The 26886-nt window shown below is 43.3% G+C and overlaps 2 protein-coding genes across 2 annotated transcripts in view; both read left to right on the top strand.

The window, feature by feature from the left end:
• Positions 1-5769, top strand: part of LOC112257541 (melanopsin-B-like) — a 36266-nt gene extending 30497 nt beyond the window's left edge. The window contains exons 9-10 of the mRNA XM_024431188.2: positions 2314-2437; positions 4398-5769. Coding sequence (XP_024286956.2) covers positions 2314-2437; positions 4398-4435 — 162 coding nt within the window. The 3' untranslated portion in view covers positions 4436-5769. The remainder of the gene's footprint in view (positions 1-2313; positions 2438-4397) is intronic.
• Positions 5770-12833: 7064 nt separating this feature from the next.
• LOC112257540 (PDZ and LIM domain protein 5) overlaps positions 12834-26886 on the top strand; it is a 131781-nt gene continuing 117728 nt past the window's right edge. The window contains 2 exon segments of the mRNA XM_042326672.1: positions 12834-12964; positions 22918-23023. Coding sequence (XP_042182606.1) covers positions 22925-23023 — 99 coding nt within the window. The 5' untranslated portion in view covers positions 12834-12964; positions 22918-22924.

Raw genomic sequence — 26886 nt, 5'->3', positions numbered from 1 at the left:
CCTCAACTGCAGTCGCAAAAACCATCAAGCATGATGATGAAACTGGCTCTCATGAGGACCGCCACAGGAATGGAAGACCCAGAGTTACCTCTGCTGTAGAGGATGTTCATTAGGGTTAACTGTACCTCAGATTGCAGCCCAAATAAATGCTTCACAGAGTTCAAGTAACAGACACATCTCAACATCAACTGTTCAGAGGAGACTGTGTGAATCAAGCCTTCATGGTCAGTTTGCAGCAAAGAAACTACTACTTGAGGACACCAATAAGAAGAGACTTGCTTGGGCCAATAAACATTAGACCGGTGGAAATCTGTCCTTTGGTTTGATGGGTCCAAATCTTAGATTTTTGGTTCCAACCTCCTTGTCTTTGTGAGATGCAGGGTAGGTGAATGGATGATCTCCTTATGTGTAGTTCCCACCGTGAAGCATGGAGGAGGAGGTGTGGGGGTGCTTTGCTGGTAACACTGTTTGTGATTGATTTAGAATTCAAGGCACACTTAACAAGCATGGCTACCACAGCATTCTGCAGTGATAGTCCATCCCATCTGGTTTGTGCTTAGTTGGACTATCATTTGTTTTTCAAGAGGACAATGACCCACCTCCAGGTTGTGTAAGGGCTATTTGACCAAGAAGGAGTGTGATGGAGTGCTGCATCAAATGATCTGGCCTCCACAATCACTTGACCTTCTACCCAATTGAGATGAGGTGGACCCCAGAGTATAGGAAAAGCAGCCAACAAGTGCACAGCATATGTGGGAACTCCTATAAATATGCTTCTGTGCATCTCTGCTAAAATCTGGGTAAAAGATTGTAGGACATGAGAGTCTTATTCAGTACATTTAGTTGTTGCTTGCCTTTCTCAAGTGTACCAACCTTGCCAGCAGGCATGCCAGCTAAGATATTAGACAAGATAGCTACTCTAACTTGATTGATAGCCTGAAATGTCCTTTTGGTAGCTAGTTATGAGGTTGGGAGATTGGGAACCTATCTGGGCTAGCTAAAGACAAAATTGCTAAGTGGCTAGTAGTATTACAGAGAAAAAACAAACAAACAATTTTGTTTGGACACAAGGACAAATCTGAGGGGACACGTGCCCCTATGGGCATAACACACAATAACTTCACTATGTGTTTACATGCTGGATTGGAGATCAGCTGCTGAGTGAGGACAAAGACAAAAAACTCCCTGACACATCCCAGGGCTCTTTGCTAACTGGCTGTCACACACAGGCATCCAGCAGCACAGCAATAACATTACTATGTGTACATGCTGGATTAGAGCTCAGCTGCTGAGTGGATAACTGGCTAACACACAGCAGCACACCAGGAGCTGTTGGTCTGATGATCTCTCTATCGAGGTTCTGTGTGTTTGATGTGGGAGGCCCATGGGGAGAGGTCTGTAGGGGAAATAGGTGTCCCTTCACATTACCTCTGAGCCCTTTCAGAGCTGTGTGTCCAGTGTCCACTGGTCTGGGGAGGGGTAGCAGGGCACACCTGCCATGGGCAGGCTCAGCACTTTCATGGCTGCCGGTTCCATTTTAGACCTTCTGCAAGTGCTTAGTCCACACAAACACAACTAAACAGTAGGATGTCCATATCCTGGACCTCCTACAATTGTGTCCAAACACAAAGGATTTACCCAATAATCGCCTTTCAATTTTCAATTTTTCAGTTATCTGGGCATACTTTATTGAAACTGAATGTACAGCTACATTACATATACTGACCTGGCTGACTTGGCTGACTTGGACCTGGCTGACTTGGACCTGACTGACCTGGCTGACCTGGCTGACTTGGACCTGGCTGACTTGGGTGACTTGGACCTGGCTGACCTGGCTGACTTGGACCTGGCTGACTTGGACCTGGCTGACTTGGACCTGGCTGACTTGGGTGACTTGGACCTGGCTGACTTGGGTGACTTGGTCCTGGCTGACTTGGCTGACTTGGACCTGGCTGACCTGGCTGACTTGGACCTGGCTGACCTGGCTGACTTGGACCTGGCTGACCTGGCTGACTTGGACCTGGCTGACTTGGACCTGGCTGACTTGGCTGACTTGGACCTGGCTGACCTGTCTGACTTGGACCTGGCTGACCTGGCTGACTTGGACCTGGCTGACCTGGCTGACTTGGACCTGGCTGACCTGGCTGACTTGGACCTGGCTGACCTGGCTGACTTGGACCTGGCTGACTTGGCTGACTTCGACCTGGCTGACTTCGACCTGGCTGATTCGACCTGGCTGACTTCGACCTGGCTGACTTCGACCTGGCTGACCTGGCTGACTTGGACCTGTGTTGTGTGTAACTTTCACAACAGGTGTGGAGTGACGTGGAGCTGGACCCCTACGACCAGCAGAGCCAGTCTCTGAGAATCAGCCACTCCTCTGGAGCTCTGAGAGTGAAGGAGTGCAGACAGTCAGTCCAGCAGCAGGCAGAAAAAGGTAAGGTACGTGTTCAATTCAAATCAAATCAAACTTTGTCACATGCGCCGAATACAACAAGTGTAGACCTTACCAAATCAAATTTTTATTTGTCACATACACATGGTTAGCAGATGTTAATGCGAGTGTAGCGAAATGCTTGTGCTTCTAGTTCCGACAATGCAGTAATAACCAACAAGTAATCTAACTAACAATTCCAAAACTACTGTCTTATACACAGTGTAAGGGGATAAAGAATATGTACATAAGGATATATAAATGAGTGATGGTACAGAGCAGCATAGGCAAGATACAGTAGATGATATCGAGTACAGTATATACATATGAGATGAGTATGTAAACAAAGTGGCATAGTTAAAGTGGCTAGTGATACATGTATTACATAAGGATGCAGTCGAGGATATAGAGTACAGTATATACGTATGCATATGAGATGAATAATGTAGGGTAAGTAACATTATATAAGGTAGCATTGTTTAAAGTGGCTAGTGATATATTTACATCATTTCCCATCAATTCCCATTATTAAAGTGGCTGGAGTTGAGTCAGTGTCATTGTCAGTGTGTTGGCAGCAGCCACTCAATGTTAGTGGTGGCTGTTTAACAGTCTGATGGCCTTGAGATAGAAGCTGTTTTTCAGTCTTTCGGTCCCAGCTTTGATGCACCTGTACTGACCTCGCCTTCTGGATGATAGCGGGGTGAACAGGCAGTGGCTCGGGTGGTTGATGTCCTTGATGATCTTTATGGCCTTCCTGTAACATCGGGTGGTGTAGGTGTCCTGGAGGGCAGGTAGTTTGCCCCCGGTGATGCGTTGTGCAGACCTCACTACCCTCTGGAGAGCCTTACGGTTGAGGGCGGAGCAGTTGCCGTACCAGGCGGTGATACAGCCCGCCAGGATGCTCTCGATTGTGCATCTGTAGAAGTTTGTGAGTGCTTTTGGTGACAAGCCGAATTTCTTCAGCCTCCTGAGGTTGAAGAGGCGCTGCTGCGCCTTCTTCACGATGCTGTCTGTGTGAGTGGACCAATTCAGTTTGTCTGTGATGTGTATGCCGAGGAACTTAAAACTTGCTACCCTCTCCACTACTGTTCCATCGATGTGGATAGGGGGGTGTTCCCTCTGCCAGTCTCTGTGAAATGCTTACTTACAAGCCCTTAACCAATAGTGCAGTTCAAGAAAGAGTTAAGAAAATATTTTGAGAATAAACTAAGGTAAAAATTATAAAAAGTAACACAATAAAATAACAATAACCAGGCTATATACAGGGGGTACAGGTACTGAGTCAATGTGCGGGGGTACAGGTTAGTTGAGGTCATTGTTACATGTAGGTAGGGGTGAAGTGACTATGCATAGATAATAAACAGCGAGTAGCAGCAGTGTACAAAACAAATGGGGGGTGGGGGGGTCAATGTAAATAGTCCGGTGGCCATTTGATTAGTTTAGTTCAGATTAGCAGTCTTATGGCTTGGGGGTAGAAGCTGTTAATGAGCTTTTTGGTCCTAGACTTTGCGCTCCGGTACCACTTGCCGTGCAGTAGCTGAGAAAACAGTCTATGACTTGGGTGACTGGAGTCAATTGGGTGACTGGAGACACATTTTGGGGCCTTCCTAGTATATAGGTCCTGGGTGGCAGAAAGCTTGGCCCAAGTGATGTACTGGGCTGTACACACTACCCTCTGTAGTGCCTTACGGTCAGATGCCGAGCAGTTGCCATACCAGGCGGTGATGCAACAGGTCAGGATGCTCTCGATGGTGCAACTGTAGAACTTTTGGACCCATGCCAAATCTTTTCAGTCTCCTGAGGGGGAAAAGGTGTTGTCGTGCCGTCTTAACGTGCCCTCTCTTGCCAGGAGTGAGTTGGTGGTTAGAACCTTTCTCAATTTTAACTAATTAAAAGTGATGATGGTAAAAATGTCATTCACTGCCCATTTATTTGGTTCTCTAATAGTGTTTGTCTCCCTCAGGCTGCTGTCCTCAAGAGGGGCTCACTGAGCAGCTGTGACCATGACCTAGTGTCTGAATCTGTGACCAGGGAGGAGGCTGTGGAGGGGTGGCAGGAGGAGGAGAAGACCCAGGAGATAGCCCCCCCAGTCAGCTCAGGAGGAGGTGGAGGAGCCACCCCCCTGCCGCCCCACCACCAGCCTCCTCACCCCCCAGGTCCCCCAGCACCCTGAACAACAACAAACACAGAGACTGTGAGGTTCAACACATCATCATCAGCCCCTCGTCAGAGACAACGGGGCACTATACGGGGAGGAGCATGGAGCACAGACCTGTGAGGGGAACATGCTACTGGGCCTGCAGAGCTTAAACTGCTCCAATGAACTGCTGGAGTTGGTTGAAAAGTCCCTCTCCTGAAACCCCCTGGGGAGTCTGTCTGAAGACATTGCTGTATGCATGATGTGTGGATGTGATACTGTCACAATATTGTACAATACAGACAATAGAGAGCAAGTGAGGATTGTCATGGTCCAAGAAGGTTATACTTATGTTAAATACAATCAGCTGTAAACAGAATCACCTTTAATCACTACTGTTCTTCAGTCGCAACGCTCTGTGTGTAGCCAGCTTCTAATGCTTTCCCAACTGTCAGAGTATGTGTAATCTACTGTATGATCTTGACACACTTCTGTCCAGTGTTTGTCTTATGTATGGCCTTATGTTTTAATGACAAACAAATATCTCATGATAAACAATCCTTTGGTCTCCTACAGCAGGCTACTGGGTAGGTTGTCCTATACCTGCTTTAAGGCCTGAGTAGAATCTACCCTCACCGCACAAGTACGTAAGGACACTGTAAAGACTCGGATGGACTTGTTTTTTGGTGATCAACCCAGCAGGTTGCAGGATCTTTCTGAAAGTGTGCATTCTAAAACCAAGAACCACATAATATGAGGACCAACTGATTCACCAGAAATCAATAAGACAAAAGATCCATTTGATTCAAACCAAATGATGCAGCCCAATCCAAATACAAAACATCTAGACTAGAGAGAGTTAGAAAGGCTCAAGCACTGTTACTATACATACGAAACACTTTCCTTAGGGTGAAACTTTGTGTAAAGGAGGGGTTTAGAAAATGTAGTAATTTCGTATGATTTAACCTTTGGAAACTAAATCATATAATTACTGAAATGTTTAGAGTATTTTGTGTGTGGCTGTACAAGTTTTGATTACCACTTGTTTTTCAACTGTCTACTACTGGGTTTGTAATCCCCATGGACTGTGGAGCATTTCCTTAGTATCTGTCACAAGTACTGTATGTTCCGTTGTATGTGCACCTGTACTGTATTTCCTGTAGGTACCAGATTACTATTAAATGATGGGTTTATACTATGTGTGGCTTTGAGAAGAAGGGTGGGGGTTTCTATATCAAACTCTGAATAACCCTGATCGAAACTAAAGTCATATTTTGGAAGGGAACTCGATGCCTGCGTGATATTGGTTAGGTGTCTTTACCTGTGGGATATGTGTTCTTTTAGATAAGGAAATACTTTTACTGCATAAACTCAAATTGCACCCGTGTCTGCTTCCTTGAAATTCTTTCAGGTAGACCTACCAATTTGAGGCATGATAAAACGAGGCAGTTATAGTAATGGAATTGCTTCACTCTTTCTCACCCAAATTTTCTTTGAACTTCTTTTTGCTCCAGAATATCCAGAGGACTTTACAGCTTATACAGTTATATAATTGTATGAGAGCTTCCCACCATGGACGACTTCTGCAGACCAATAGCTCCAGCTTAGACACAAAGGCATCAGAATGAGACGCTCAACCTCGTCATGCAGCAGAATGCAAGGCCCTCTCTGACCTCAGTGGACTCAAAGAGCTTAAGGGAGGCCCACCATACAACATGCTTTTCTCACATGATTATTTGTGTGTGTGTGTGTGTGTGTGTGTGTGTGTGTGTACTATCCGTCTGTCTGTGGGAGGTGTTGAATGTGTGAAGGCTTGGCAACATGACGCTGCCTTCCCCCCTGACACAACTATTTAGTGATCATATCCTTATGTAGCCTGACGGGTGTCTAAACTAAATGAGATTAACATCTTGTGCAGTAATGGGTTTTGATGTTTTCAATCATTTTCAATAACCACATTGGTTTGAGTGTTATGTTAGCTGATTTTGGAAAATGTATAAGCTTTTGTGGTGGTAGAAATTGACCATTGACTAGATTTAAAGACAGCAGGGCTCTTTGTTATGCTTAGGTAGTTCAGTTCATTCAAGCATGCATGCATTCAGTGGCATAGACGCACCCATTCCATGAATCATATTCGATAAACGTGATTCACTGCTGAGCAATATTGATTAAATGTCAAGTTGTGTGCTCAGTGATAATTTCTAATCTCCAGGATTGAGCACAATAATCTAGGTAACACTTCACCTGAAACAGTTGTGATGCTAATGCCCTCTACCATAAAAATGATGTAACACCTACTGTGCATTTTATTTTCAGGTATTAATGGTATTACTGTATTTCAGGTATTACTGGTATTACTGTATTTCAGGTATTACTGTATTTCAGGTATTACTGGTATTACTGTATTTCAGGTATTACTGTTATGGCATGTATACTGTAAGTGTGCCTGTTGCTACTCTCTGTCCAGATCTTTAATGAGGGTACAGTGTGACGGTTATGAGGGTATATGGCTCTGTAGATTTGGATGTCTTCATGAGGTTGAACTATAAATCCATCCATTGCATTTTTTTGTGTGTGACTAATTTCTCTTTCTTAACATTTACAGTAGCTTGTTTCTGTTTTGGACCAGGTGAGTGAACCGTCTGTCTCTCCACTGAATGTCATTGATCAGTTTAAAACAGAACATGCTATAGGAGCAATCAGCAGAGAAATACAAAAATGCTACCCTTATCAACCGATGTCAGACACCCGTTGAGGTTAAAACATGTCTTTACCAGCTAATGATCAACTCATAAGAGTACATAATCCCCTGTATACCACCTCTGACTCCTGGGCAGCAGCTCCTCTTGTTTCAGCGTACATCGCCTCCAAAAACTTCCCCTGTTACCCTTCTGTTACGCCCAGATTATCTCCAGCTCTCAGCTCCACTCCATTCCCCTCTTTGAAGATCCTCCTGGAGCTCTTCCTATACATTTTTCATTTTGGATCTCATCTCTTCCTTTCGTGGTGTGCCTTGTAGTTTGACTTGATGGCAAGCTCTTAAAATACCTAGAACTTTCTGAATTACGTTTTAAGACAACAAAACTGGTCTATATTTATTATTATTCTACTACAGTCAAAGCACTGGTGTTGAGTATCTCTAAGGGTATAAGAAGTACTATCTGAAGGTGGTGGTCTTCATTGCTTGTGTAACAAAGTTTTTTAAAATTCCCTTCACAGGTGCAGAGAAATAAATTTTGAGCAAAGAAGCAAAGGAGGAAGGCACGTATGCAATGGAAGTACAATAAGGTGAAAACAAGTCCTACTCTATTGAGCCTCACAAGACACTTATTTTTGTGTTCTTGCCATACACAAGTTGTATGGTTCTGGTCTTTAACAAGAGTTGATATATATAAAGTAGTCTGTCACTTACCAGGATCAGAGTGTGTGCATCTCCCTCTTTTAAGCTGGTACAGTTCAGGGTATTGTTGGCATTGCTGTGTGGGGATAAACTATATAGGCAGTTGGCATTGCTGCATAACCCATCAATCAGAGTAACTACAGTTGAAGTCGGACGTTTGCATACACCTTAGCCAAACACATTTAAACTCAGTTTTTCACAATTCCTGACAATCCTAGTAAAAATTCCCTGTCTTAGTTCAGTTAGGATCATCACTTTATTTTAAGAATGTGAAATGTCAGAATAATAGTAGAGAGAATGATTTATTTCAGATTTTATTTCTTTCATCACATTCCCAGTGGGTCAGAAGATTACATACACTGAATTAGCATTTTGTAGCATTGACTTTAAATTGTTTAACTTGGGTCAAACGTTTCAGGTAGCCTTCCACAAGCCTCCCACAATAAGTTCCGTGAATTTTGGCCCATTCCTCCTGACAGAGCGGATGTAACTGAGTCAGGTTTGTAGGCCTCCTTGCTCGAACATGTTTTTTCAGTTCTGCCCACAAATTTTCTATGGGATTGAGGTCAGGGGTTTGTGATGGCCACTCCAATAATTTGACTTTGTTGTCCTTAAGCCATTTTGCCAAAACTTTGGAAGCATGCTTGGGGTCATTGTCCATTTTGAAGACCCATTTGCAACCAAGCTTTAACTTCTTGGCTTATGTCTTGAGATGTTGCTTCAATATATCCACATAATTTTCTTTCATCCTGATGTCATCTATTTTGTGAACTGCACCAGTCCCTCCTGCAGCAAAGCACCCCCACAACATGATGCTGCCACCCCTTTGTTTCACGGTTGGGATGGTGTTCTTCAGCTTGCAAGCATCCCCCTTTTTCCTCCAAACATAACGATGGTCATTATGGCCAAACAGTTCTATTTTTGTTTCATCAGACCAGAGGACGTTTCTCCATCAAGTACGATCTTTGTCCCCATGTGCAGTTGCAAACCGTAGTCTGTTTTTTTTAATGGCGGTTTTGGAGCAGTGGCTTCTTCCTTGCTGAGTGACCTTTCATTATATCTTCCTAGACAGACAAAGGTTATATCTTCCTAGACAGACAAAGTCAGAGACCTGGTCGGGTGGTGCCAGAATAACAACCTATCCCTCAATGTAACCAAGACTAAGGAGATTATTGTGGACTACAGGACGGGGCTGTAGTGGAGCAGGTTGAGAGCTTCATGTCCCTTGGTGTCCACATCAACAACAAACTAGAATGGTCCAAACACACCAAGACAGCCGTGAAGAGGGCACGACAAAGCCTATTCCCCCCTCAGGAAACTAAAAAGATTTGGCATGGGTCCTGAGTTCCTCAAAAGGTTCTACAGCTGCAACATCGAGAGCTGGTTGCATCACTGCCTGGTAAGGCAATTGCTCGGCCTCTGATCGCAAGGCACTACAGACGGTAGTGCGTACATCACTGGGGCTAAGCTTCCTGCCATCCAGGACCTCTACACCAGGCGGTGTCAGAGGAAGGCCCTAAAAATTGTCAAAGACCACAGCCACCCCAGTCATAGACTGTTCTCTCTACTACCGCATTGCAAGTGGTACCAGAGTGCCAAGTCTAGGACAAAAAGGCTTCTCAACAATTTTTACCCCCAAGCCATAAGACTCCTGAACAGGTAATCAAATGGCTACCCGGACTATTTACATTGTGTGCCCCCCAATCCCTCTTTTTACACTGCTGCTACTCTCTGTTTATCTTATATACATAGTCACTTTAACTATACATTCATGTACATACTACCTCAATTGGGCTGACCAACCAGTGCCCCACACATTGGCTAACCGGGCTATCTGCATTGCGTCCAACAAACCAACCGCCAACCCCTCTTTTACACTACTGCTACTCTCTGTTCATCATATATGCATAGTCACTTTAACCATATCTACATGTACATACTACCTCAATCAGCCTGACTAACCAGTGTCTGTATGTAGCCTCGCTACTTTTATAGCCTCGCTACTGTATATAGCCTCACTACTGTATATAGCCTCACTACTGTATATAGCCTGTCTTTTTACTGTTGTTTTATTTCTTTACTTACCTATTGTTCACCTAATAGCTTATTTGCGCTATTGGTTAGAGCCTGTAAGTAAGCATTTCACTGTAAGGTCAGCGCACGTGACAAATAAACTTTGATTTGATTTGAATATAGGACTCGTTTTACTGTGGATATAGATACTTTTGTACCTGTTTCCTCCAACATCTTCACAAGGTCCTTTGCTGTTGTTCTGGGTTTCATTTGCGCTTTTCACACCAAAGTACGTTCATTTCTAGGAGACAGAACCTGTCTCCTTCCTGGGAGGTATGACGGCTGCGTGGTCCCATGGTGTTAATACTTGCGTACTATTGTTTGTACAGATGAACGTGGTACAATCAGGCAATTGGAAATTGCTCCCAAGGATGAACCATACTTGTGGTGGTCTACAATTTTTTTACTGAGGTCTTGGCTGATTTCTTTTGATTTTCCCATGATGTCAAGCAAAGAGGCACTGAGTTTGAAGGTAGGCCTTGAAATACATCCACAGGTACACCTCCAATTGACTCAAATGATGTCAATTAGCCTATCAGAAGCTTCTAAAGCAATGACATAATTTTCTGGAATTTTCCAAGCTGTTTAAAGGCACAGTCAACTTAGTGTATGCAAACTTCTGACCCAATGGCTTCTCTGGCTTTAAGACTACTGGGATCCTTGTTGGTTGCGGTGTTGATATTGGAGCCCGACCTACAATCAGGGCTGTGAAGAAGAAAGACGAATCTTTTACAGTTTTCTATTTAACCACTAGAGGGCACACCTAATCTGAGCAGATAATACAGCTCTCAACTACTTTCTCAACAAATGGCAAGAGGAAACGTACACAGGCCAATGTGATAGGCCTAATTTTGGTTAGGAACTGTGACTGAAAAAATTTGACAATTAACATTTTTAGTTACTTGAGTACTCTTTGATTGCCAGCTGAAAATGATTGCAAAGAAGAGGCCCAATTGACAAAATAACACAATTTTGTCATGCAACACTATTCTTAGCTATACTGAACAGAGCAAGGGTACCTCACATGCAAAACACAGACCAGTCCTGCTTTAAACATCATACCTGGTCTATTTTTACTTCATCAGACAAGACCTTCACAGATGCTACTATTTCCATTGTGGTTCAAATAAACCTCTAGCTATCTGCTGGCATGAGCCTCTCGCTCCCCTGTAAGCCAGAGGCCTGCAAAGGAAAGAATGACATCAGCACCCACTGATGTAAATCAACCAGTTGATTCTCTCATGCTGTGTTTCTGTACACCCTCGCCACCTACTGTACCTTGGCTTTTGGACACTTTCAACTGGAGACAACTAAATTCTCAATGTATCATCATTATGAGCACTCAAACTAATGAGCACCAATTAACAATCAAATTCAAGTTTGATCTATGATACTTATGACTGAAAACACTAATGTGTGCTGGATGTGTTTAAGTACTATCTATCCAGATGGGAAAGGGCAATGCCTAGCCAGTTGTACAACAGAATGCATTCAACTGAAATGTGTCTTCCGCATTAACCCAACCCCTCTGAAACAGAGAGGTGCGGAGGGCTGCCTTAATCGGCATCCACGTCTTCGGTGCCCGGGGAACAGTGGGTTAACTGCCTTGCTCAGGGGCATAGCGGCAGATTTTTTATCTTGTCAGCTCAGGGATTCGATCCAGAAACCTTTCGGTTACTGGCACATCGCTCCTACCCGCCAGATGTAGTGTATATATTTCAAACTATATTTTGCTATGTAACTACTGTGTAAAAAAGTGCTGTTTATGTAGAATGTACATGTAACAGAAAATAAAAAGGTGTAAAAACAAAGTTATTTTTGTCCTCTGAATGTGGTGGATAGGCACAAAAACAAAACAAAAATCAAATGAACATGCAGCGGCAGGGTAGCCATGTTCTTAGAGTGTTGGACTAATAACCGAAAGGTTGCAAGTTCAAATCCCCGAGCTGACAAGGTACAAATCTGTCGTTCTGCCCCTGAACAGGCAGTTAACCCACTGTTCCTAGGCTGTCATTGAAAATACAAAATTGTTCTTAACTGACTTGAGGTAAAATAAAAAATAAAAAATCCTAAAGTTGACAGGTGTTCAGTTGAGTCTAACCTCATTTGAATAATGATAGTACAGGACAGTGGCCCAGCATTCTACTTTAACACACACTCCTATCTAGACCAGACCAGCCAAATAACCACCATAATTACAATAAATAAATCCATCACTGACAGAGACATTGCAATCCCACCAATTATTCCCCTCCTCTGTTCCTCTCCCTTTTCAAGCCCTCTTGACATAATTGTGTCTTCTTGATCCCCCCCTCTTCCCTCCCCTTTCACTTCCCTGTTCCCTTTCAATCTCGTCCACTTGAGGAAAAAGCCTGTTCATTCTGTTTATCAAGACTCATCCAGACACATTGAAATTAAACCAGATTGAAATTAATACAACTGGAAATGCTATGTGTAATATGCTACATGATAACAATACACTTTACTCTAAACTTCTGTACGATATTTTGATCCAATGACCTTTGATCAATGGTCTTTTACGTCACCCTTTATTTAGTATCACTTTGATTTGTGAAGCATAAAGGCTAGGCATAGGCTGTGCTAGAATCTTCTGTAAGATTTTCTTCATTTAAAATTGGACCAATATTCTTAGCCAAGTGGGTACAAATGTAACCATTTTGAAAGTAAAATTGATACATTTTACTTTTACATTTTGCAACATTGTCGAGTTGACTGAAGTAACCGGTATTCCCCGCCTACCATGCCCCAGTCAGACGACATATAGGGCGATGCGGAAGTCATAGTTCCGTTAACTTCAGTTGATTCCGTTTAGTCTGAAATTTGTGGTAGCGGTAGAACAGTCACACGCTTTCACATCGCAACACCTCGACTGAACAGTCTGTGCCTCATCCACAAAAAGGTGAGTACAATTGGTACACAAGGGGACAGACACAAATTGAATAGGAAAACTATTCGAGATTAAATGGATAGGTATTGTTAGGCTGCTTTTATTTTAGTTTAAAGGAGATACGAGCAAGTGCGCGAGGCAAGAATAAGCAACAACTTGTAGTCACACCACACTCACCCACCTACAACACGCCATGTGTGGCTGATACTTCATTGTAGCCAAGTTTGTCATATAGTCATAAAAAGGTGTGTTTGAAGTCATTTGTCATTTATAGACAGTTTACAGGTTGATATAACGTGTTATGGTGTTTGTATGCCACCAGTGACTCAATAACTAACTACTACAGAGAGAGAGAATTTGAAATTGGAATTAATGTCGGCTACTACTTGTGCACTTATTTTTGTATTGTTCTAATGTATTTTATGGGCAGTAGCCGAGTTGGTATTGCAGTGTAGCCTTATACTTGGCAAGGAAAGGGAACGTGTTGAGATCTGTGTGAAAATTGTGAAAGGTCTTTCCTGCCCTGTGCGTTGTACCATAATAGGGTGTGTAAGACACGCATGCATGGGCATGAAGTAATGCTTTGTTCAATATTAAACTTAGCATAGTGTATCTTGGATATTGCCAAGGCTCCCTTCCTAAAACGTTGTCATTTTGGGTGAGGGTTCTGTTCACATAATAATATCTGTAATTACAGGAGCTTTTATCAAATGTCTATTCAGTGAAGGTCAGAGAGAACTTTTAAAGCTTTTTTAAAATCAGGTGATTGGTGGTCTTACAGTCGACCTGTATGTCCTTTTGTCATAAGCAGTTATAAGCAGTCTTATGGTGGACTCAGACATGAAGCTGCGGTGGAGATAGTATACAGTATAATAGAGGGAATCTGTGTCTTGTGAAGCTGACATTTGTCTTGGACTTTCTATTGATGTACTTCTGTTCAGTGGCGACCGGCATTTCTGACCAGATAATGGCTTGTTTTTCAACATCTGAGGAAAACGTCCTGAAGCCATAGAAATGACCACAGGACCGTTTGTAGTTATAATAACAGTTCATCGTGTTCATGTGTGGCGCGCTTAGAAAATAATCCATGCATCAGCTGTGCAAACTGATCTGAGCCTGCAGACCTTTACCTATACTCAGATATGCAGTGTGAAAGATTTGATCCTTGACCCACTGTTATTTATTAGGTGATTTGCACATTTGGAGAGGTTAGGAAGGAAGTCAATGTTAAAGGTTGTCCCCATCTTTGCAGGGTTTTTTTTCTTAGTAAGTCCCATAGTCCCAAGTTAAATCTAGAATTGGCTTCCTATTTCGCAACAAAGCATCCTTTAGTCATGCTGCCAAACATACCCTTGTAAAACTGACCATCCTACCAATCCTCGACTTCGGCGATGTCATTTACAAAATAGCCTCCAATACCCTACTCAACAAATTGGATGCAGTCTATCACAGTGCCATCCGTTTTGTCACCAAAGCCCCATATACTATCCACCATTGCGACCTGTACGCTCTCGTTGGCTGGCCCTCGCTTCATACTCGTCACCAAACCCACTGGCTCCATGTCATCTACAAGACCCTGCAAGGTAAAGTCCCCCCTTATCTCAGCTCGCTGGTCACCATAGCATCACCCACCTGTAGCACGCGCTCCAGCAGGTATATCTCTTTGGTCACCCCCAAAACCAATTCTTTCTTTGGCCGCCTCTCCTTCCAGTTCTCTGCTGCCAATGACTGGAAAAAACTATAAAAATCTCTGAAACTGGAAACACTAATCTCCCTCACTAACTTTAAGCACCAACTGTCAGAGCAGCTCACAGATTACTGCACCTGTACATAGCCCACCTATAATTTAGCCCAAACAACTACCTCTTTCCCTACTGTATTTATTTTATTTATTTATTTATTTTGCTCCTTTGCACCCCATTATTTTTATTTCTACTTTGCACATTCTTCCACTGCAAATCTACCATTCCAGTGTTTTACTTGCTATATTGTATTTACTTTGCCACCATGGCCTTTTTTACCTTTTTTGCCTTTTTTGCCTCCCTTATCTCACCTCACTTGCTCACATCGTATATAGACTTGTTTCTACTGTATTATTGACTGTATGTTTGTTTTTCTCCATGTGTAACTCTGTGTCGTTGTATGTGTCGAACTGCTCTGCTTTATCTTGGCCAGGCCGCAATTGTAAATTGGAACTTGTTCTCAACTTGCCTACCTGGTTAAATAAAGGTGAAATAAAATAAAAAATATAATTAGTATCCACTATCCATCCGATTGGATATACTCTGAAAACATGTTGATTACCAGATGGTTAGTGCCATGTTATCCTCTTGGTGAACTCTAGGTTGGTGCTGTTGGGCTTGAACCCTAGCTTGAACCCTAGATGTATTTAGCTCACCTCAGCCCTGGGTCACACTGGAGAGGAGAGAAGGGTGCCTTATATGAATACCTCATGCCATGTGTACATGTGTGTGTGTGTCTGAGGTGGGGGAGTAATGGGTCTTGTGTCCTGTTGTCCTCCAGGTGTATGACCCTCTCCCTCTATCCCCCCCTTACTCATGAAATACACCCCACAGTCAGAACATTTGTTTTCTCCTTTTTAAACTGAAATAAGAGGCCCTGTCAGAAAAAAAGTATTGGCAATGTCTGTTTTAGTAGCTGAATCGTTGTGGTCCACGTCACCATCAGCCTGTTATCTTTTATGGTGTTTACTGATGTCCCAGGCGGCTATGCTAACAAAGCTAACATCTACGCACATTCCAAAACTATAATATAAACTATAAACTATAATATTTATTACGTACAAACACAGTGTGTGTGGACGTGTTTCATTAACGTAAAACTTTTTCAACTTCCTGTAAAAACTCCAATCAGTTTTGAAATAAAGATTTATTCACCCATGATAAATCATCTAGAAGGGTAGTTGAAGTTAAGTTAATTTATTTGCTTATATGCCTTCAGAATTAGGTTTTTATTCTCAAACACCCCCCTTTCCCCACATGGCTGGCTCATTATCGAAAGGCTAAAAAGGTCAAATTGGGAAAAAATCATTACATTTTGTTCAAATTTTCTAATCTAAAATATTTTAATTTTATGTGTTATGTTTAATTCAGGCCTTTTAATTAGGAGAGCAATGTTACAAAATATTAGACATTGTTTATAACTTTTTGGGATTTTATGGAAATTGTGGTAAAATTAAATAGATAACTTCAGATCCTAATCTCAGTGATCCATGAGGACACTTTTGGAAAAATTACACTTGAGAATTTGTTAGCCAAATGTCAGTTTCGTGAGAATGACCCCCTTAGTCCAACCATTTGAAAGCAAGTTTACCCTTACAGAGGTGTGTGTGTAGAGATGTACTTGAGCTCTCTCTTCTCCAGTCAGAGTTTTGGCTAACTCCTTCAGAAACTCTATGTAGTACTTCCTGGACATGAAAACTCAGTTTGAGTCTGGACTTCTGCTATCTCACTCACTCCTGTGTCACAACTCAACTAACAATGATTTAGTTGTTCTGTACTAACAATTCTGCTAATTTTCAATGGAAAAGGAATGTAAAAATGAGAGGTCGACCGATTAATCGTCACGTCCGACTAATTAGGGCCGATTTCAAGTTTTCATAACAATCGGTAATCTGCATTTTTTTGACGCCGATTATGGCCGATTACATTGAGGCACAGCACGGTTTATGACTTCAAACCTATCAACTCCCGAGATTAGGCTGGCAATACTAAAGTGCCTATAAGAACATCCAATAGTCAAAGGTATATGAAATACAAATGGTATAGAGAGAAATAGTCAACGCATCATAATTCCTAGAATAACTACAACCTAAAACTTCTTAACTGGTAATATTGAAGAACTGGGAATATTGAACCACCAGCTTTCATATGTTCTGAGCAAGGAACTTAAACGTTAGCTTTTTTTACATGACACATTGCACTTTTACTTTCTTCTCCAACACTGTGTTTTTGCATTATTTAAACCAAATTGAGCATGTTTCATTATTTATTTGAGACTAAATAGATTTTATTCATGTATTATATTAAGTTAAAATAAAAGTGTTCACTGTTCATTCAGTATTGCTGTAATTGTCATTATTACAAATATATATATATAAAAATCGGCCGATTAAGAGGTATCGGTCTTTTTTGGTCCTCCAATAATCGGTATCAATATCGGCGTTAAAAAAAATAATAATTGGACGACCTCTAGTAAAAATACTCATGTCAAACTAATGAATTTCAACAGAGCATGAAAGGCTTGACTGCTCCATGCATGCTATTCAGTATGTCTGTGACTGTTGGTATAGTCAGTTCAGATAAAGCAACATTGGGGTCAGTAGGACCCCCCCCCCCTCCAAAGCCCATCAGGCATTGGGAAAAAAAACTCTTGTTTGCCACTAACTTACCAATCTAAAATTGATAGCCGACAAGGGCTAATTGAGCGACTATAAGTGAGCGACATAACATGAGAAACTGCTGATGCACAACCACATTTCAAAATTGCACCCTGTGTATGCTACTATTCTAACTTAAAAAAAAAATAAAAATGTATCCAAGGGCCTTCAAAAGAGGGGTCACATGCCACAGACTAACTTACTTTGATAAGTCAAGCGGCCAGCTATCTAAACCTATAGTAGGCCTAATCATGGTTGAATCACCGACACCATTGATTTTGTTAGTCACTTAATAGCTGCAAACATTTCTCTCCACCCTATAGCAAAATGTGTAGAATTGCAGGAAATTGGCGGCCCCTCATGATGAGTTAAGATTTTTTTTTAAATCAAAGTAGCCCATCCCTGCCCTACAGTATGGCACATTCTTGCCAGGTGGTTGAGAAATGTGTCAGCCAAGCCCTCGGGTGTCCAGTGATTGGCATTGGTGTTGGGTTTAGTTCGAACGCATCCCTGCTATTCCAGCGTGTGTCTCTGGCTCTGCCTGGCCCTGCTACTCTCTCCTCACAAGGTTCCAAAACGTCCCTGCTATTCCAAGGTGTGTCTCTGGCTCTGCCTGGCCCTGCTACTCTCTCCTCACAAGGTTCCAATGCGTCCCTGGTCTTCTAGGGTGTGTCTCTGGCTCTGCCTGGCTGGCTGGTTCCAACACGTCCCTGGTCTTCTAGGGTGTGTCTCTGGCTCTGCTACTCTCTCCTCACAAGGTTCCAACGCGTCCCTTGTCTTCTAGGGTGTGTCTCTGGATCTGCCTGGCTCTGCTACTCTCTCCTCACAAGGTTCCAACGCATCCCTGCTATTCCAGGGTGTGTCTCTGGCTCTGCCTGGCCCTGCTACTCTCTCCTCACAAGGTTCCAACGCGTCCCTGGTCTTCTAGGGTGTGTCTCTGGCTCTGCCTGGCTCTGCTACTCTCTCCTCACAAGGTTCCAATGCGTCCCTGGACTTCTAGGGTGTGCCTCTGGCTCTGTCCTCACCAAGCACAGTGGCATCAGCCCCATCACCAGCCTACATTTCTAAACCCTATAGACAGATAAGTCTGAAGACATGTCAGCATTCACACTGGGGATTCACTAGTTGATGGATATAGTTGGTAATCACTGTACAGTCGTGGCCAAAAGTTTTGAGAATGACACAAATATTAATTTCCACAAAGTTTGCTGCTTCAGTGTCTTTATAGATATTTTTGTCAGATGGAATACTATGGAATACTGAAGTATAATTACAAGCATTTCATAACTGTGAAAAGCTTTTATTGACAATTACATGAAGTTGATGCAGAGTCAGTATTTGCAGTGTTAACCCTTCTTTTTCAAGACCTCTGCAATCCGCCCTGACATGCTGGCAATTAACTTCTAGGCCACATCCTTACTGATGGCAGCCCATTCTTGCATAATCAATACTTGGAGTTTGTCAGAATTTGTGGGTTTTTATTTGTCCACCTGCCTCTTGAGGATTGACCACAAGTTCTCAATGGGATTAAGGTCTGGGGAGTTTCCTGGCTAAGGACCCAAAATATCGATGTTTTGTTCCCCGAGCCACATAGTTATCACTTTAGCCTTATGGAAAGGTAATCCATCATACTGGAAAAGACATTGTCGTCACCAAACTGTTCCTGGATGGTTGGGAGAAGTTGCTCCCGGAGGATGTGTTGGAACCATTCTTTTTTCATGGCTGTGTTCTTAGGCAAAATTGTGAGTGAGCCCACTCCCTTGGCTGAGAAGCAACCCCACACATGAATGGTCTTATGATGCTTTACTGTTGGCATGACACAGGACTGATGGTAGCGTTCACCTTGTCTTCTCCGGGCAAGCTTTTGTCCGGATGCCCCAAACAATCAGAAAGGGGATTCATCAGAGAAAATGACTTTACCCCAGTCCTCAGCAGTCCAATCCCTGTACCTTTTGCAGAATATCAGTCTGTCCCTGATGTTTTTCCTGGAGAGAAGTGGCTTCTTTGCTGTCCTTCTTGACACCAGGCCATCCTCCAAAAGTCTTCGCCTCACTGTGTGTGCAGATGCACTCACACCTGTCTGCTGCCATTCCTGAGCAAGCTTTGTTCTGGTAGGGCCCGATCCCACAGCTGAATCAACTAGGAGACGATCTTGGCGCTTGCTGGACTTTCTTGGGCACCCTGAAGCCTTCTTCACAACAATTGAACAGCTCTTCTTGAAGTTCTTGATGATCTGATAAATGGTTGATTCAGGTGCAATCTTACTGGCAGCAATATCCTTGCCTGTGAAGCCCTTTTTGTGCAAAGCAATGATGACGGCACGTGTTTCCTTGCAGGTAACGATGGTTGACAGAGGAAGAACAATGATTCCAAGCACCACCCTCCTTTTGAAGCTTCCAGTCTGTTATTTGAACTCAATCAGCATGACAGAGTGATCTCCAGCCTTATCCTCGTCAACACTCACACCTGTGTTAACGAGAGAATCACTGACATGATGTCAGCTGGTCCTTTTGTGGCAGGGCTGAAATGCAGTGGAAATGATTTTTTGGGATTCAGTTAATTTGCATGGCAAATAGGGACTTTGCAATTAATTGCAATTCATCTGATCACTCGTCATAACATTCTGGAGTATATGCAAATTGCCATCATACAAACTGAGGCAGCAGACTTTGTGAAAATTAATATATGTGTCATTCTCAAAACTTTTGACCACGACTGTACAATACATTAATCACCACAGCCTAGCTTTAAACCCAGAGATGAGCTGGCGGTTATGAAACACTTTTTTATAGCAAAAACACCTAATAGACCGTACAGAGGCCTATCAGTTGAAAGACGTTAAAGAGGCCTGGTGCTGTCGATTATAATGACAGGCATGAATTAAGCAATATCTTCCGCTAGATTGTTTTTGTTTTGTTTCATATCTCTTATTTACTGTTTGCGTTTGTTTATGTGTGGTCTAGACAGAGGCGGAAGAGGAAGCGGGACATCCCACTACCTATTTTTTTCTGGTTCATATACAGTCAATGAACTAAGCAGACCAGACCAAGCTGCTATCGCATTGGTGTCTGAGGGAGCCACCCCTTAAGCACACGGGAACTGTGACAATTTTTTGCAATGGTAAACAGCCTGAGTAAGACATCTTCATTTGTCCACCATCTTAGGTCTGGCCTCACCCTCTATGTTTGTCCCTCTCATCCCTTTGTCACTTCCTGGGTGTGTAGTAGCTATGTCAATTCCTGGGTGTGTAGTAGCTGTGCCACTTCCTGGGTGTATAGTAGTTAGGTCATGTAAGGGTTTTCCTGTGGTGAAGGAGAAGCGGACCAAAATGCAGCGTGGTGGTTATTCATGTTCTTTAATAAAGGAACTAGACATGAAATAACTAACAAAACAATAAATGTGCGAAAACCTAAACAGTCCTATCTGGTGCAAACACAGAGACAGGAACAACCACCCACAAACACACAGTGAAACCCAGGCTACCTAAGTATGATTCTCAATCAGAGACAACTAATGACACCTGCCTCTGATTGAGAACCATACTAGGCCAAACCCCAAAACCTAGAAAAACAAACATAGACTGCCCACCCAACTCACGCCCTGACCATACTAAATAAATACAAAACAAAGGAAATAAAGGTCAGAACGTGACAGTACCCCCAAAAACGGTCACGCCAACACACAGGGCGCATACAATAGACCAGCCCAAACACAGGACCAAAATAGTCCGGAGAATAACCACACGAAAAAACCACCATACAACAGAGTAACAAAAACAATCCCGCACAAAACAAGGGCGGGACAACCTACTATATATAAGAACACTAATTAAACTAAAATACACACAGGTGAAACTAATAAGACAAAACCAACAGACAAACGAAAAAGGGATCGGTAGTGGCTAGTAGGACGGTGACGACGACCGCCGAGCACCACCCCAACAGGCAGGAGAGCCAACTTCGGCGGAAGTCGTGACAGAAAATAGTAAAAATGAAGAAAAACCCTTGAATGAGTAGGTGTGTCCAAACTTTTGACTGGTACTGTAAGTATTCACACCCCTTAGATATGATACTCCAAATTGAGCTCAGGGGCATCCACTTTCCTTTGATCATCCTTGAGATGTCACTACAACTTGATTAGAGTCCATCTGTGGCCAATTTATGGTCAGGGGGGTGCCCATGAGCCCAATGGCCACTCTGACAGAACTGCAGAGTTCCATGGCTGAGTTGGGGGAACCTGCTAGAAGGACAACAGTATCTACAGCACGTCACCAATCTCGGTTTTATGGGAGAGTGGCCAGACTGAAGCCACTGCTGAGGAAAAAGGCACATGACAGTACGCCTGGAGTTTGCAAAATGGCACGTGAAAGACTGAGAGCATAAGGCAAAAGTCTGTGGTCTGATGAGACATCAAATGTAACTATTTGGCCTGAATGCATAGCTCTATGTCTGGAGTAAACCAGGCACAGCTCATCACCTGTCTAACACCATCCCTACCGTGAAGCATGTTGATGGCAGCATGCTGTGGGGACCCTTTCACGCCAGGGACTGGGAGGCTGCTAAGGATAGACGGAAAATTCAATGGCACTAATTACAGGCAATTTAATCAATTTTGAATTCAGACTGTAACACAACAAAATGTGGAATAAGCCAAGGGGTATGAATACTTTGTGAAGGCACTGTAACCATGTGTTATCTTTCAAAAAGTATTTAACAGACTAATAACAATACTGTTATAACAGAAGCCCTAACATTTAGCCCATCGGGCTTCCATGGAATCAGCTAAGTGAAGGATTTTGTGACACTGCAGATATTTGGAGCTTGGCAGACTTTGGTTTTAAGCTTACGCACAGCAATGTTCTAGAATATTGGACCATTGTCTTTCATACTTTACAAATTCTCAGCGCAGTTCAAGAAATGTCTCAAACTATCAACTCATTCAAATGAATAGAGGACGTGTCCCAGAGCCGCGCTACTTGAGAATTGTGGGGAGATGAGCAGAGGGCTGTGCTTCCCTGTGGATGGTGGTCTCAGAGCCGTGTAGCTACGTCACAACAGGACGCTGGACTATCACGTCTCAGCGGATGTGGACTATGTTTTAGGCTTTGTAGTTCTCCTTTTCAGTAGGGCCGGGATGATACCAGTATCACTATACTCGTTAGAAAGGAAACAAAACACAAAGCGGATTTAACATCTTTAGGAAAACAACCCTAATGTTGGAAACAAACGTCACATTTATTTATTTTCCAAAACTATAGCACACAATAATGTACATACAGCAGGTTTGTAAAGGACCAAAGAGTTTTGCTTCGTTTTGCTTCAGTCTTCTTCGTGTTTTAAATGTTTCAATGGAAACACTGGTATTGTTGCAGGTATTGTCACAGCCCTACTCTTCAGTGACCCACTGAGAACAGCTGGTACTAGTGTGTTTTTGCTGAGGTTTTATGTTTCTTATTCAATATTAGAATATTGTAGATGGGTGTGTTGGAGTGCCTTGTCTTCTTCTTTATAACCTATAAAGGTCCAGCTTATTAATGTTTTGCCTCAATATGTTTTTGTTTCTCTAGGAGAATCATGAACAGCAACTACAGCGTCTCCCTGGGTGGCCCCGCCCCCTGGGGCTTCAGACTGCAGGGAGGAAAGGACTTCTGTCTGCCCCTCACTATCTCACGGGTGAGTCTCTCTCTCTCTCTCCCTCTCTTTCTGTCTCACCCTTTCTGTCTCTCACTCTTTCTGTTGTTCTCTCTGTTTCTCTCTCTCTCATACACACACACACACACACACACACACATGTTCTCTATGGTGATTAAAGGGCCATGCTCACTATGCCTTCTGGATCCATGGTGATTAAATGGCCATGCTCACTATGCCTTCTGGATCCATGGTGATTAAAGGGCCGTGCTCACTATGCCATCTGGCTCTATGGTGATTAAAGGGCCGTGCTCACTATGCCTTCTGGATCGATGGTGATTAAAGGGCCGTGCTCACTATGCCATCTGGCTCTATGGTGATTAAAGGGCCGTGCTCACTATGCCTTCTGGATCCATGGTGATTAAAGGGCCGTGCTCACTATGCCTTCTGGCTCTATGGTGATTAAAGGGCCATGGTCACTTTGCCTTCTGGATCCATGGTGATTAAAGGGCCGTGCTCACTATGCCTTCTGGATCCATGGTGATTAAAGGGCCATGGATCCTCCGTGCTCACTATGCCTTCTGGATCCATGGTGATTAAAGGGCCATGCTCACTATGCCTTCTGGCTCTATGGTGATTAAAGGGCCGTGCTCACTATGCCATCTGGCTCTGGCTGGTGATTAAAGGGCCATGCTGCCTCACTGGTGATGCCATCTGCCTTCTGGATCTATGGTGATTAAAGGGCCATGCTCACTATGCCTTCTGGATCCATGGTGATTAAAGGGCCATGCTCACTATGCCATCTGGCTCTATGGTGATTAAAGGGCCGTGCTCACTATGCCATCTGGCTCCATGGTGATTAAAGGGCCATGCTCACTATGCCATCTGGCTCCATGGTGATTAAAGGGCCATGCTCACTATGCCTTCTGGATCCATGGTGATTAAAGGGCCATGCTCACTATGCCATCTGGATCCATGGTGATTAAAGGGCCGTGCTCACTATGCCATCTGCTCACTATGCCATCTGGCTCTATGGTGATTAAAGGGCCGTGCTCACTATGCCATCTGGCTCCATGGTGATTAAAGGGCCATGCTCACTATGCCATCTGGCTCCATGGTGATTAAAGGGCCATGCTCACTATGCCTTCTGGATCCATGGTGATTAAAGGGCCATGCTCACTATGCCATCTGGATCCATGGTGATTAAAGGGCCATGCTCACTATGCCTTCTGGATCCATGGTGATTAAAGGGCCATGCTCACTATGCCTTCTGGATCCATGGTGATTAAAGGGCCATGCTCACTATGCCTTCTGGATCCATGGTGAATAAAGGGCCATGCTCACTATGCCATCTGGATCCATGGTGATTAAAGGGCCGTGCTCACTATGCCATCTGGCTCTATGGTGATTAAAGGGCTGTGCTCACTATGCCATCTGGCTCTATGGTGATTAAAGGGCCATGCTCACTATGCCTTCTGGATCCATGGTGATTAAAGGGCCATGCTCACTATGCCTTCTGGATCCATGGTGATTAAAGGGCCGTGCTCACTATGCCATCTGGCTCTATGGTGATTAAAGGGCCGTGCTCACTATGCCATCTGGCTCTATGGTGATTAAAGGGCCATGCTCACTATGCCTTCTGGATCCATGGTGATTAAAGGGCCATGCTCACTATGCCTTCTGGATCCATGGTGATTAAAGGGCCGTGCTCACTATGCCATCTGGCTCTATGGTGATTAAAGGGCCATGCTCACTATGCCTTCTGGATCCATGGTGATTAAAGGGCCATGCTCACTATGCCATCTGGCTCTATGGTGATTAAAGGGCCATGCTCACTATGCCTTCTGGCTCCATGGTGATTAAAGGGCCATGCCATGCCATCTGGCTCCATGCCATCTGGCTCCATGGTGATTAAAGGGCCATGCTCACTATGCCTTCTGGCTCTATGGTGATTAAAGGGCCATGCTCACTATGCCTTCTGGCTCTATGGTGATTAAAGGGCCATGCTCACTATGCCTTCTGGCTCTATGGTGATTAAAGGGCCATGCTCACTATGCCATCTGGCTCTATGGTGATTAAAGGGCCATGCTCACTATGCCTTCTTGCTCCATGGTGATTAAAGGGCCATGCTCACTATGCCATCTGGCTCCATGGTGATTAAAGGGCCTGTGCTATATATTCAGTATGACACTTACCGCTGCTTTCAACCACACAACCTTTCCTTTGGCAGCTTTTACCTCAAAGTCCCCTTTGACTGCTCATTGCCTCTGCCAATCTCCCTCTGACTCTATCTTTGTGCTTCTCATGCCATTTTATCTGACATATCTAAATAACAATCACAGTATTAACTATCCCCAGAAATGTCCAGAAACTCTGTGAAGACTACAAAGACTACAAAAGTGTAGGCTTTGCTCTTCAGTCTGATGACTCTTTACACTGGGTCTCCAGTCCACATGTCTCTGGCTCTGGGTTTGTACTCGGTTGGGCGTTCCTCCCAGTCCCAGAGCACTAGATGAACCTGTCTGTCTACGGAGGCCAGGACAGGAACTCCTGCAGTTCTTTAACATTTGTCTGGGTCATGGGTCTCTGGCCTGGGTCTTGTCTGGGTCTGGGCTGGGATAGGAGAGAAGCAGGAGTGCTGCCAGGCCTGCTGTGTGAAGAAGGACTCTGCTACTGCTGGTGATGAATGGTTGTGAACTGCTGCTCTGCTGCATCACCGTAGTTATACACTGTTTGGGATTCTCTCCGTAATGCTGTTTGTGTTGTTGCTGTGAGAAAGAGGAGATTCTCTCCAACACTGATTGTGAATTGATAGTGACTATGCAGCTCTGCAGTGTATGACCCACAATTATCCATTTATCCTTTGTCAATAGCACAGCAGTATTATGATGTCTTGTACAGTATTTTAGCCAGTATTTGCTCAGTACTCTGCCCCTCAGACGTGTTACCGATGTGGATGATTGAGACAGTTTGCTTTGGCTGTAGCTCCATGTTGGTTTTGGAGATTGCTCTGGAGAGTTTCCTTGGAAGGAATCCTAAAACAAAAGATATGAACTATGAAGATAAATGTGGTCGTATTCATGCTTGTATCGGTTCATTAAGTTTAATGTTGCTGACATATCTGGACATGTAAACTGCCACAACTAAATATGAACATAACTTTTGAAATGCAATATTCTGTTTTCAGACAGTTGAATTAGGTCTATAAGGATAAATAACAAACCCCCACAATGTCCCTGTAATTACAGTAAGACACACAGATTAGTAAAGGGATTATATCTGAGCCACAAAATACATTATTTATGGAATTTTCAGTGCTTGAGAGCTTTAAATATCTACTTCAGCAGACATTGGAATAAATCAGGTGGGAAGAAATCCTCTGAGAATGTGTCTGCAAATCCAAAATGTCAGCTTTGAGTTTAGTGGTTTGGCAGCATTGGGTTTGTCTAACTTTGGGCATTGTCCAACTCTCTCAGAATGCTGCTTTGTGAAAACCAAAGTCTGCCTAAGTATGAACTGAGCAATATGATTATCCACTTCACAGACAATTCCATAAATGTACATAAAATGAAGTTATATGCCCGTAGTGAATGTCTGGCCGGGTCTAATGGGCATTAATTTCTCAATTTTGATACTGCTCTAGACTTCTTAAAGGGTATGCCAAGTCCATAAAGGTTTTGGAATACAGTACATATGATTTACTCCCTCTGAGAAGCACATTGTGAGAGAGAAGCGTTTGTTTTGTGAGTAATACAGTACTCTACTGAATGTTTTATTTTACCTTTATTTAACTAGGCAATTCAGTTAACAGATTCTTATTTTCAAATGAAGGCCTACCCCGGCCAAACCCTCCCCTAATTCGGACGACACTGGGCCAATTGTGCGCCACCCTATTGTGCTCCCGA

This window comes from Oncorhynchus tshawytscha, linkage group LG09 (assembly GCF_018296145.1).
Source record: "Oncorhynchus tshawytscha isolate Ot180627B linkage group LG09, Otsh_v2.0, whole genome shotgun sequence".
NCBI lineage: Eukaryota > Metazoa > Chordata > Actinopteri > Salmoniformes > Salmonidae > Oncorhynchus > Oncorhynchus tshawytscha.
Note: the sequence above shows the minus strand (reverse complement) of the source record. Positions and strands in the feature narration are given on the sequence as shown.